The sequence below is a fragment of the Prunus dulcis genome, chromosome 7 (genome assembly GCF_902201215.1).
Source record: "Prunus dulcis chromosome 7, ALMONDv2, whole genome shotgun sequence".
Lineage (NCBI taxonomy): Eukaryota > Viridiplantae > Streptophyta > Magnoliopsida > Rosales > Rosaceae > Prunus > Prunus dulcis.
In genome coordinates, this window is record NC_047656.1 from 20,173,368 (window position 1) to 20,185,287 (window position 11,920).

Below are 11,920 nucleotides of genomic sequence, written 5' to 3' on the forward strand. Positions count from 1 at the left end.
AAAAGAATATAGGCATAGAATGTTTTGATATTCTTGGAACTCACCTGCTCATCTAGCAATGAAGCTGGACCACTAGGTAGCAGTTTATAGTCTTCTCCAGAACCATCTACAACTAAGGAGATGCGCTCTTTAGAGTTTTCTTTTAGTTGATATTAGTATACTCTAAACTTGGTCTATATATAAGAATGTTTGATCTTGAAGACCCAGTTGAGCCAGTGCTTTTCTTTGACAGAGAGACTAGCCTTTTCAACTCTTTAAGCTCTGTTCTGATCTGGGTTTTTGCTAAAATGGAGGTGGTTCTTGTTGGGTTGCTCAGAACAGCTTGGATTGCAGTGATACTGCCTCTATTCATAGTTTCTGTACCTTCTTCTAGGTTGAGCTCATCTCATGGAGCTGTTTTGGAATTTCCCAAGAGAGGGAAGATCATGAAATCTTCTTCTCAAGTTAGTGATTGATTGTGATTGGTTTTTTTGGTTTAGTCGCGCGGCTATACTAATTATTTTAAAAAAAAAATTAGAAAAACCGGGTATAGCCGGACGGCTATACTGTTTCTTTTAAATAAAATTAAAAAAGGGAAGCTATACTATTTCTTTAAAAAATTTGAAAGCCGAGCGGCTATACTATATCTTTTTCGAAAAATTAAAAACCGAGTAGAGCCTCCGGCTATACTATTTCTTTAAAATAAATTAAAAACCAAATATAGCCGTCCGGCTATACTAATTCTTTTAAATAAATTAAAAACCGAGTATAGCCGCCCGGCTATACTATTTCTGTAAAAAATAGGAAAACCGAGTATAGCCCATTGGCTATACTATTTTTCAAAAAAAAAAAATTGTGGAACCGAGTAAGTATAGCCGCACCGCTATACTATTTCTTTTTAAATAAAATTAAAAAGCCCCAGTTTAACCGCGCGGCTATACCTTTTATACATGTATTGATCTGTTTGGGTTATTCAAATTATGCCTTTCCCCTTTAAAAAATTAAATATATTAGAAAAGAAACAATACATGATTTTTGCACCATTTAGATGAACTCCACAAAATTAGCTCCAACGGCCTTGCGGCCTTCTGTCTGCCTCTCTTGCCTCCAAAAAAATTGTTCCACATTAGAGAACTTCTAAACACTTTGAAATTCAATAGAAGCGTCTCCTTTACTGTACATGGGTCGCTTCTAAATAGAGCCAGATCATTAACACTGAAGATGATCACCACCCTATCAGAATCACAGACTTGCTGACCATGGGAATCAAATTGGTCCTTTCACTGTTCACAAAAGGAACCTTTTAGGCTTCTGTTTCCAGTTCAACTTGCTGCCCCTATCCAAATGAACTCTTAACAAAGCTTCTTGGTCAATTTGGGGGTGCATATGATACAAGTGACAAAGCTTTCCGCATATTGTTATCATTGCTGCTCATGACTGGAAATTCAGTCGAAATAGTATGGAGATTCCAGAACCTATTGCAAGTCAAAGTCGCCTCTTTCTGGGAGTGGAGGAAAAGTCAATGCTGGATATGATGCTTGGAAACTTTCAAGCAACGGGGAAGAGGCTTAGCTATCAAGATATCAATGGAAATAAACAAATAGTTTAACTCAGGTCTACATATAAAATATGTGTAAAGCAACTTTCTAAATGCAAGTTCTCAAACAATTAGAAGCAGTTTGACCATTTCATTACATCATAAAGTAAAAATTAGGGAGAAGCTGAATACAGTCTTTCAATGCAAAAGTTTTCTACAATGAAGACGCATTCGTAAGTTCTTAAACTTCATCTTGAAACATTGTAAGGAGACATCAAAACGAACTTAAGTAGCCTTGAGAAATCATTGTGTCAAATACAAGTCATTCCACCCAACCTGCTTTTAAACAAGCCAGAGAAAGATCTGAATTTATGAGGAGACCCAATTTCAGGAAGGGAAACAGGACGTAGTTCACTTACATTTTCAAGTATCGGCCAAATTTTTGCCGAAGTATCTTGTTCATTTGGTCCACATCACATGCATGAGTCCAGAAGGAATCATGCACCCCTGCAACCATATTTTAACACATATGTGAGACTTCAAACATACTTCAATATGTAAGTGAGAACTAAAACCAAAATACTTCAAACATACTTCAAAAGAGACTTTGTTTTGATGAATCTATGCCCTCTAATCCTCTAAGTACAGAGCACTTCAGCAGGGTGTAGGTTCCAATATCTTCTGACAAAAGTTCAAAAGTTAAGGAAAAATTATCTTCTTCCAATTTTTTTTTTTGGGTCAGTGTCTTATCCTCATATTTGAAAACCATTACACTGAAATTTTGGTTTTGAGCATGTATTTTACATCAATGACTAACAGAATATTTCAAGCCCAGTACTGAGACAAACCTACAAAACGTAGGCCAGCGTCCCTGCAGGCAAGAGCTATCATCATCATCATGTGTGAACCCGTCAAGTGAGTGTACAAAATTCGGAGGAAATGCAGTTCTCTGTTGTCTAACATCTATCTGGAGTAAGAGAATATATCAAATCTATAACAATTCATAAAAGATAAGGCAAGAGAAGATTTGTAAACTTACTGAGTTACTCTCCCGTTGCAAAGCTAAAACCTGAAGTGATGTTCTTATCTGCAACTCCAGGGGAAGAAAAGTTAATAAATTGTCACTACAATATTAAAAAATAAGACTGTAGCACCATGTAAGGGGTTGTCTTCTAGCAATATGGAAATAAACCATGATCCTAAGCTTTAAATAGATGAACTCTAAAACAACCCTATCCACATTAACCTCTGAAAAACAGTCTCCTACTTCCAATGAAAATTACTGGTAAAGAAAATTGACATAAAATATTAGAGTATCGAAATTATGATAGAAGAGCATGTGTGTTATCATCTGAGACCACCTTTACATCAACACAACGCCAAAATCAGTGTATTTCAACAGCAAACAGTTTAAAGAAAGTCAAACAAATCCAATCCCGATGATCATCCAATGAGCAAAGTAAGNCCGGGAAAACCATGAATTCTAAGTCCAAGATCTTGACTTCAAACCAAAAACCCACATCCGCGATTATAAGCACACTAAAATTTGTTGAATTGATTACTAGTTTACTAGTACATGAAATTTATTTGTTACCAACTTGCCAGAAACACAGTATTGGGAGAAAGAATTTAACTTTTAGCTGTGAGGATAGAGAACAACGAGCTTGCCAGAAGACAGGTGCGGGGTGTGATGAAAACCCTAAATTTTGGGTCCTTCTGGAAATAATGATAAAACAGGTGGATGGTTCAAGACTTGGAAGCATAGAAAGGGTAAAGGGTGTGATAGAAACGCAAGTAAAAAACTGGGCCTGAGAAAGAAATGTCAAAAGAGGTTCCTTTGGGATTTAGGGGAATTTGGTTGAAACTTGAAAGGGGCCAAAGGTGCAAGCTTGGAAGCTGGACCATGATCCTCCTATGCTATCCACGAGGCCTTAATAAACCATAATTTCTCACTACCAGAAAATAAAAAATAAAAAAGGAAAAACAAAACACAAAAATGAGTTAGTCAAGGAGGAAGAAAGAAAGGTGAAAGCAATGGCTGGATCCTAAAAAAGCAGAAAAACAAATTATACAAAATTTCAAGAGTCTTCAACTTCAACTCACATGGCTACAATTATCTCATCCACATTAAACACAAAGTACAGAAAATAAAAGTTGAAGAAAAAGGGCCAAAAAGGAAGCTGCTGCACATCCAATTATCTCGTCCAATTGTTTTTGCACAGTACTTTTAAAAGTAGTTAATGATTTTAGGATAGGATACTAACAACTGTTGTAGCATTTTCTATCCAAAAGAAAGCAAAATATGACAGCTTGCTGTACTAAAAACTGTTGTGAGAGGAACTAGGAAGCTTCATATTTTATCATCTTCTGTTCTTGTACTTGTTGTTTATCTTGAATGTTTTTAACTGAAGCCTTTTCCAGCTACAAGACTAGGACGGCTGAGACAACAAAACCTTGAATTCACCACTCCATTCCAAATTGAGTACTTTGTTCTAATGATGACACTCACAAACGTGGGCTCCACATTCAACTCATAGTTTTAAGACATCCTGTTGCAGAAATGTCCTCGTACTTTGACAGTATTAATTCCTCTCGGTTCCGTTCCATCAAGTGCTTCTTGTGCAAGCAAAGCAATGTCCTTTTCTGGTCTCTAATCTTAATCCTATCCTATTCTTCCCATCATTTTCCTCCGCACCCCACCCCACCACACCTGGTGCTTGCTGCTGCTTCCCAGCATGCTAGAGTTGACAAAGATGAAATATAGGCAATAAGGACTATAATTTCAAACACTCTCAGAATATGTTTACTTTTGTGATTTGGCCTACAATTATTCACTAAATTCGAAGGTTTTATTTAATGTTGAGGCTAATAAAATCCAAAACTTCTTTCTTATCTTAACCAAGCTCAACCCTTTTTTATTGCACCACGCATCCTTTAAGTAATGGCCTTCACTTCTGCACGCCAATTCTTACCTTCTATGTCACAATTCACTCTTCTTCAATTTTCTGCTCTTATACCACTTTTATATTTTAAAGGAAAAAATATTTTTGAGAATATCTACTAGAACCCTCATTTGAAACGTTAGTTGGTTTTACCGTCACTAAAAAATTGACAAGACCATTTTATATTGCTAAAGTTAAAAAATAAGTTATGATTTTTTCATCATCCAATTTATTTTCGGTCAAAATTATCGTCGTCAAATTGTAAAACACGTTAGATAAATACGAAGATTCCTATTTTCCTAACGTAATGTTATCTTATTTGACAACCAAGTAGATAGAACAACCCAGGTATATAGTAATCATATATCTTTAATAAGCTCATAACCATAAGAGCCAAGTACAAGTCAATCTCATAATATGATTCTCCAAAGATATATTAACTCCAATGGCTAATGAGTGGAAGTTTGGCATTTAGGCTTTTTATAGTGAATATTTGAAATTAAATTCTATAATTAAATTGGCTAAGGTTGTTGTTGACAATGATTATGTAAGCAAGTCACATGCTTGACAAATCAGAGTTACAGCGATGCATGCATACATAAATCTCTATTTGAATGAATGCAAATTCTCCCACCACCCTTTCCTTTTCCAAGGCCAACCACGAACCAGCCAATTCTTTTTGGCCAACTATAAAATTCCAACCCCACCTAAGCAAATACCCAAAAACGAAAGGGCCTCAAATGCAAACCAACAAAACCAAAATTGATTAAACAATTAGAAACACTGTTCCAGCCTTGTGAAGATTCGAATCTTGCCCCACGAACATTCGAAAACAAAATGCGCATCTGACGGCTAGAAATTCCCCCAAACCAAAAAATTCCAAAGCATAATTCTAGCATCCAAACACCAATATAGGTATGGCTCCTCCACAGATTTGCCAACTCGGACTCGCTAACACAACTTCACAAATCACATACCACCAAAAAAATCGTTGCTATTAACTTATAACTTCCCTTTCTTCCTTCTCTGTCTCTCTGTCTCTCCCCTGTCTCTCCTGGACCAACTTTCTCCTCCGCGCCGGAAAAACCCATTTTCCGGTGGCGGGAAAGACAATTCGACCGTTTGGCTCAACTGGGTTTTTTCATTCGAGTCTTTTTGGTGTCTTGTTGTGATTATGATGTCGGTGGCGTCTCCACGAAAGTCAATAACAGAGAAGGTGTTTGAGAAGGTTGGGGGATATTCATACCTGAGCTACCTCAAGAACAACAGCAGCAGTCACAGTCTGAGGTGTGACGATGAAAGTGACGACGATTACTATGAGGATGGGACTATGGAGCTGGTGCAGATTGGAGCTGAGAGGACCAAGAACGTCTTGATTCTCATGAGTGACACAGGTGGTGGCCACCGAGCTTCTGCCGAGGCCATACGCGATACCTTTCGTATGGAGTTTGGCGATGAATACAGGGTAATTGCTTAATTGGGTTCTTCATTTTCTCTTCTTAGTTTTCTTGGGCTTTCTTTGATTTTGTCTTTGTCATTCATTTCTATTGATTTTCCTTCTGATAGAATGCTTTTGGTTTGAAACTGTTGAACTTCTTGACTTTTTGTTCTTTAAGTTCTTGCCTTTTCTTCTTTGAAATATCTGCATACGTATGTACCATTTAATGATTAAGTTAATCTTTCCAAAACCATATTAATCCAATTCATACGAATTCCGAAATTTAATCAGAAGTGTTCTTGTGCTCCTGTAAATTCCTTATTTGAGAAGTTCTTCATTCGAACATGTTTCAGATATTCGTGAAGGATGTTTGGAAAGAGTACACCGGTTGGCCACTAAATGACATGGAGAGGTCATACAAATTCATGGTGAAACATGTGCAACTGTGGAAGGTCGCATTTCACAGCACCTCTCCTCGATGGATACACAGTGTCTATCTTGCTGCTATTGCAGCCTACTATGCCAAGTAAACTCTCTTACCTCCTCCCACTTTTCATTTTCAATTCAATGAACCCCATACACAATTTTGCAAGTGATTGTTTGTAGCCTGCAAGCAGAGCTGTAGTTTCGTCATAAAAATATCCCATTAAAGTTCGATAAAGCATGATGTTATATCATGACATTACTTTTAGGTATTATTAGTTGTAATCAATTTGAAGGACTTTCACTTATGCTTTACGTTTTTATCTTTTCTTCTTTAAATTGATTCTTTATCATCCACTTGTCTCCTAATCAATCGTTAGAGATTAAAAATAATTATTGCTCTAGGTGGACAACTGATTCTATTGACTTAGAAAGTTCTCCTTTGCTGGGATTTGCTAAGTACTAAGTAAGTAGTGCTGTGTTTTAATTGAAGGGAGGTGGAGGCTGGTCTCATGGAGTACAAGCCAGATATTATAATCAGTGTACATCCTTTGATGCAACATATTCCTCTGTGGGTTCTCAAATGGCAAGGCCTTCAGAAGAAAGTGATTTTTGTGACAGTTATCACAGATCTCAACACCTGCCATCCCACATGGTCAGTTTGATAAGGCCAATCAGAGTTTCCAATTTATGCATGCTTATTAGTCATAGGCAACCATATAATATTCTCCTAACATGGATATAGTATCCAGGTTTCATCCTGGGGTGAATAGGTGCTATTGCCCATCACAGGAGGTAGCTAAAAGGGCTTTATTAGATGGTCTTGAAGATTCTCAAATACGTGTTTTTGGCTTGCCAATCCGGCCCACTTTTGCCCGTGCAGTTCTCTCCAAGGTGCGTTGCATGTCTGAGATTATGTTTGTATGTAGGGTTCAATGTGCTTGGTTACTGAATTTGCTTAATGGTGCCCTTTCTCCCCCTCTAATTCTTGGTTGCATAGGATCAACTCAGAGAAGAACTTGAAATGGACCCCGACTTGCCTGCGGTTTTGCTGATGGGTGGTGGTGAAGGAATGGGACCTGTAAAGGAAACTGGAAGGGCTCTGGGAGAAACACTCTTTGATAAAGAACTTGGAAAACCAATTGGGCAGTTGATCATCATATGTGGGCGTAATAAAAACCTTGCCTCTACACTCCAGACCGATGAATGGAAGATTCCAGTAAAGGTAAAATTTTGACACTTTTACATTGGGGGCAAATACATTTTTCTTTTGAAACATCTGTTAACATGTTTTGGCTTTTCCAATTTGCAGGTTAGAGGGTTTGAGACCCAAATGGAAAAATGGATGGGAGCTTGTGATTGCATCATAACAAAGGCTGGACCTGGCACAATAGCAGAGGCATTGATCAGGGGGCTTCCTATCATCCTCAATGACTACATTCCAGGACAAGTTAGTGACCATTTTCTTTTTCACTCTTCAATTTGATTACATGTAACCATTTTCAACTTTTCCATTAACCTTTCCACTTCATTTGGCAACCCCAGGAAAAGGGCAATGTGCCTTATGTGGTAGACAATGGGGCTGGTGTGTTCACCAGAAGTTCCAAGGAAACAGCCAGGATTGTGGCTGAATGGTTCAGCACCAAAACAGATGAACTCAAAATGATGTCTGAGAATGCACTTAAACTGGCACAACCCGAGGCTGTTTTCGACATTGTTAAGGACATCCATGATCTTGCCTGTCAACGCGGTCCTCTTGCAAACATCCCTTACATGCTGACATCGTCGTTTACAAGTTTAATTTAAATAAATAACATACCTCTGTCTTCCTCTATTAATTACTGGGGTATTCCCACTAGAATGCCATGTACAGGTTCGAAATAGCTCTAATATTATCATTCTTTGGCCCCAGAGGGTTGTAGCCCGCAAATGGTTGTAAATTATTGTAGACAAGCTCTGGTGTTTCGAAGGTTTGTTTTTGTTTTGTTTTAGAATATTGGAAGTAGATATCCGTAGGATGACCATGCCAAAGTTGACGACGTTGTAAATTCTCAAGTTGCAATGTTATGATTTTTCTTTTGCTTCAAAGCAAACAATAGTTCAAAGATAAAGACATGCCAAAACTCATCTGCCTTGTAAGCAAACTTGTCCATGTAACTTTCCCTTGGCTTTCAACCATTTGACACTTTGAAACAAAGTCTGTTGCAAGTTGCAACCAATGTAGCATGTAGCACGCATAAATAATTAGTCGTCGTCAACACGATATTATAGTGATTTGAGAGTTGTTGTTTTGAAGTTTGGCATGCATAATTAAACTGGGTGGCTTGCCCTGGTCCACCTCCAGCTCCAACATTTGATCATCGATCTCAGCTATGTTGTCTTCTTTTGGTTGACAGTTGGATCTGATATGAAAATGAGAAAATGTTGGATCATTCATCTCTTTTTTAGTTTGACTAAAATCATAGTGGACAACATAATCACCATCAGAGATTATTTTATACAATTTTCCAGGAGAACAAGTCTTCGCAGGATTATATAACAATATTAAAAATAAAAACAAATGATACATAAGATATATGCTAAAACAAAGACTTGCAAAACAGGGACAACATAGAAATTTTTCTAGGCAAACAATGACACAACAACAGAGAGCTGATTATATCACAAGTTCACAACAGAGCAGATGCAGATGCTATTTTTTCACCATCTATATCTGGGCCACTTGAGTTAAATTGGGCTTTTGTTTGGGTCAAATAAAAAATACCCAGAACAAATGGACTAAAAATGTACGTAAAAATTGAATTAAATAAATAAAGAAAAATAGAACATCAGGGAGCGACTTTGATGTGCTTTGACGGTTAAGATGGGAGTTAAGCTTACTCTCGCAAGCGAGGTATCACCTTAGAGGATCCAACTCCTTCCACCCACCAGACCACCATGGCTATTCTCTGAACTTCCTCTCATCTCTGAAAGCTACGACATTTCCAAACCTTGGCTTGTATTACGAAGGATTGTTGGATCAGGTACTGACTTTACAACCCAATACTTATTCCTTTGATATAATCTTTGATTTTCATTTCCTGGTAATTTGCTCTCTTTCAATTGCAGTCGCATCATGTGCTTTCTTATTTGGTTGTTCTTCTATTTTTCATGATGTGTTCACCTAAGCTTTATGTAATTGGCTTGATTGCTTGAATTGGGATATGGGTTTACTAAGTTGGTATTTTTAGTCAATATTTTTCATCTATTTTTTAACGTTGTTTCCATCGCCTCCCTCTGCAGAGACCCAATTAGTTTTTTGGAAACAAGTATTCGTTTGGAGCTTGCAGTTGTCGAGATAGGTCGTCGTTTGACGTAGAAAGATGGTAAAGCTTCAAGCTTTTCGTAATTTTATCTTTTATGCTCATCTTTTTGATATATTGTTGAGGAACATTGGCTGCTAATCGTCAAATTTTTGGCTTTTATTTTATGCTTACTACTTTAATAATTCGACTGATGAGAGAGAATTAAATGTTAGTGAAAGGTGTTGGTTAAAACAACTACTTGACAAGTATGGTGACAGGTTTATCACTCTAGTTTTGTGGACGAGGAAGGAATTACTAAAGCTTGTGGGTGCCCTCTTTTGCCTTTGAAAAGCCATATAAAGGGTCCTGCTCCAGTTTCAGACCAAGGTTTTATATGTGCACATTTACACTTTTGTAGCTTGTAATACTAGCTGTTTTAAAATTGTTCCATTCTTGTTAAATTCTTTTTGATATGAGGAATATTACTCTTTGCAGATAGGACTGATATTGTTGATGAAGCAATTACATTCTTCCGCGCTAATGTTTTCTTTAGAAACTTTGATGTTAAGAGCTCGGCCGATAAGCTGCTCATTTATCTGACATTCTACATTAATGTGGCTTTGAAGAGACTTGAGGGTTGTAGAACTTTGGCAGAAGGAACCAAGGCCATTATTAATTTGGGCCTGGAAAAAGTTCCTGTGCCTGGAGAGCCAAGTTTCCCTTTCCCAGGCCTGTTTCCTCTTCCTCAATCCCCGCAGGAAGCAGGTGAAGCTCTTTCTTATCTGTATAATAACTGAACTAGTTTTTCCTGTTAGATTTTTATTCAAAAGCTGGTGAAGAGAATTACTCAAAAATGAAAGTTACCCTGGTTTGTGATAAAGTTACTCTTGATGTGCCCTTTGACAGTTCCGCTTCATGGATATTGTTGAACATCAAAGTCAACTTGATTTTAGAATATTCCAGCCGTTAACATTTCAACAAGCGCTATCATTGCTTGCTTTCAGTCATTGAGAGATGACAGGTGTTTGAGTTTCTGAGCATTTGACCTCAACACATACCTTTATATCTCTTGGCATGCTTCCCAGGTCATGGAGTATGCCTTTATTTCGTCCACAGATGTTCTTGACTGACTAACTTGGTGCTAGACTATCAATTCCGCATAAATCATGGAATAGGCCCTCCACGGGGAATGCTTTGGTTAGAAATTTCACATCTTTTCACTCTGATGTGGAGAACTTTTAATTATTAACGTGCGTTCTCTTTTGAGAGAGCATCTTATTAAAATTGTTGAGATTATGGTTAGGTCTTTAGTTTTTCTCTTCGTCATGACATCCCTCAATTCCATGTTGAACATCTATTGGTTCTTCCATACATGGATTTTATTTTCCTTTTTTATATTTTTAAACTCAGTGCTGTACTTGCAGTATTTATTTCTATTCAGTTTCTCTGCACAGAAATCGCTTTGCATACATGAATTTGATTGCTACGTTGACATAATTCTTGCTGAGTTAGCATCTTTACAGGATTGTTGAGTTAAAATTTGGGTTTTGTTCTTCCATATGATATACTGACAGCTTCAGACCTTTAATGATATCATCTTCTCATATGTTTGAAAATATTGAATGCAGAATTGCTGAGGAATTATTTGAAGCAGATAAGGGAGGAAGCAAGCGGGAGATTATTAAGTGTTGCTTATAGACCTAACGGAACGCCTAATAAGTGGTGGCTGGCATTTGCCAAAAGGAAATTTATGAACATCATTCTTCCATCATGATCATGAATAGCTGTAAACTGGATTTTCCGATCAGTAGTCTAGTGATATGGAGCCACGGGAATAATTTGCAAATTGTTAATCATTCTGCACATAATAACAGAACAGCATAAGACCAAGACCATCATCATGGTTGCTTGCTTGCTTGCTTCAATGACTCACTACATTCTGTAAATTTGTTTTCTATCGTTCATTACGAAATATGAAATAATTCCTCATTTCTACTCCTTTTTTCATTTTCTATCAAAGATTCAGACGTAATGATGTTAAAGTTAAGCAAAGTGAAGTGCTTGGATGTATCATGTGTGTGTTCCTGTAATTGCTTGCAGGAGCAGGAAACTTGAATGATTGAGAAAGTTTTGCATGTATTGATTCAGTTCAGTTTACATATGAAGCATTAACTAATATAGTGATTAAGTTTAAATGTGGTTGATTTATCAACAAATTAAGACACACAGAATTAATAAAGCTGTCCGTCCTCTAATTTGTCCATATGTTGATGGGAAGTGTCCTATTCTGTCTGCTTCCGCCATGCCATCCATGCAC

General features: G+C 37.3%; 3 protein-coding genes across 14 annotated transcripts; 2 read left to right on the top strand and 1 right to left on the bottom strand.

Moving 5' to 3' along the window:
* Positions 1-971: 971 nt before the first annotated feature.
* LOC117635089 (DNA-directed RNA polymerase 1A-like) lies at positions 972-3,956 on the bottom strand. 12 transcript variants are annotated; one of them, XR_004586866.1, is made up of 6 exons: positions 3,781-3,950; positions 2,556-2,603; positions 2,365-2,479; positions 2,111-2,194; positions 1,936-2,023; positions 972-1,852 (listed from the first exon to the last, which is right to left on the bottom strand). XR_004586866.1 is itself a non-coding variant. In XM_034369422.1 (6 exons), the coding sequence occupies exons 2-6, from the start codon at positions 3,277-3,279 to the stop codon at positions 1,828-1,830; spliced, it is 405 nt and encodes a 134-aa protein (XP_034225313.1). In that variant the 5' UTR covers positions 3,280-3,468; positions 3,781-3,956; the 3' UTR covers positions 972-1,827. The 12 variants fall into 12 exon arrangements, 3 of the variants coding, with proteins under 3 accessions (XP_034225313.1, XP_034225312.1, XP_034225314.1); XR_004586862.1 differs by having other exon boundaries at positions 2,365-2,483; positions 3,781-3,945; XR_004586863.1 differs by lacking the exon at positions 3,781-3,950 and adding an exon at positions 3,620-3,774 and having other exon boundaries at positions 2,365-2,483.
* A 1,368-nt stretch (positions 3,957-5,324) lies between these two features.
* On the top strand, positions 5,325-8,415 carry LOC117635731 (monogalactosyldiacylglycerol synthase 2, chloroplastic). The gene is made up of 7 exons (XM_034370088.1): positions 5,325-5,923; positions 6,250-6,422; positions 6,813-6,974; positions 7,072-7,213; positions 7,320-7,544; positions 7,632-7,769; positions 7,865-8,415. Exons 1-7 carry the CDS (start codon positions 5,633-5,635, stop codon positions 8,123-8,125), a joined length of 1,392 nt encoding a protein of 463 aa, XP_034225979.1. The 5' UTR covers positions 5,325-5,632; the 3' UTR covers positions 8,126-8,415.
* Positions 8,416-9,161: 746 nt separating this feature from the next.
* On the top strand, positions 9,162-11,602 carry LOC117633451 (actin-related protein 2/3 complex subunit 3). Its single transcript, XM_034367069.1, has 5 exons — positions 9,162-9,342; positions 9,602-9,684; positions 9,882-9,990; positions 10,099-10,368; positions 11,232-11,602. The coding sequence occupies exons 2-5, from the start codon at positions 9,682-9,684 to the stop codon at positions 11,375-11,377; spliced, it is 528 nt and encodes a 175-aa protein (XP_034222960.1). The 5' UTR covers positions 9,162-9,342; positions 9,602-9,681; the 3' UTR covers positions 11,378-11,602.
* Positions 11,603-11,920: the final 318 nt, after the last annotated feature.

Coding starts and splice junctions, on each gene's coding strand:
- LOC117635089 (XM_034369422.1), bottom strand. CDS start 3,279: ATGCTTCCAAGTCTTGAACCATCCACCTGTTTTATCATTATTTCCAGA. Junction 2,604..3,150: donor CTCTATCCTCACAGCTAAAA/GTTAAATTCTTT, acceptor CTGGAGTTGCAG/ATAAGAACATCACTTCAGGT. Junction 1,853..1,935: donor TTTGGCCGATACTTGAAAAT/GTAAGTGAACTA, acceptor GTTTAAAAGCAG/GTTGGGTGGAATGACTTGTA.
- LOC117635731 (XM_034370088.1), top strand. CDS start 5,633: ATGATGTCGGTGGCGTCTCCACGAAAGTCAATAACAGAGAAGGTGTTT. Junction 5,924..6,249: donor AGTTTGGCGATGAATACAGG/GTAATTGCTTAA, acceptor AACATGTTTCAG/ATATTCGTGAAGGATGTTTG. Junction 6,423..6,812: donor ATTGCAGCCTACTATGCCAA/GTAAACTCTCTT, acceptor TTTTAATTGAAG/GGAGGTGGAGGCTGGTCTCA.
- LOC117633451 (XM_034367069.1), top strand. Junction 9,991..10,098: donor TGCTCCAGTTTCAGACCAAG/GTTTTATATGTG, acceptor TACTCTTTGCAG/ATAGGACTGATATTGTTGAT. Junction 10,369..11,231: donor TCAATCCCCGCAGGAAGCAG/GTGAAGCTCTTT, acceptor TATTGAATGCAG/AATTGCTGAGGAATTATTTG.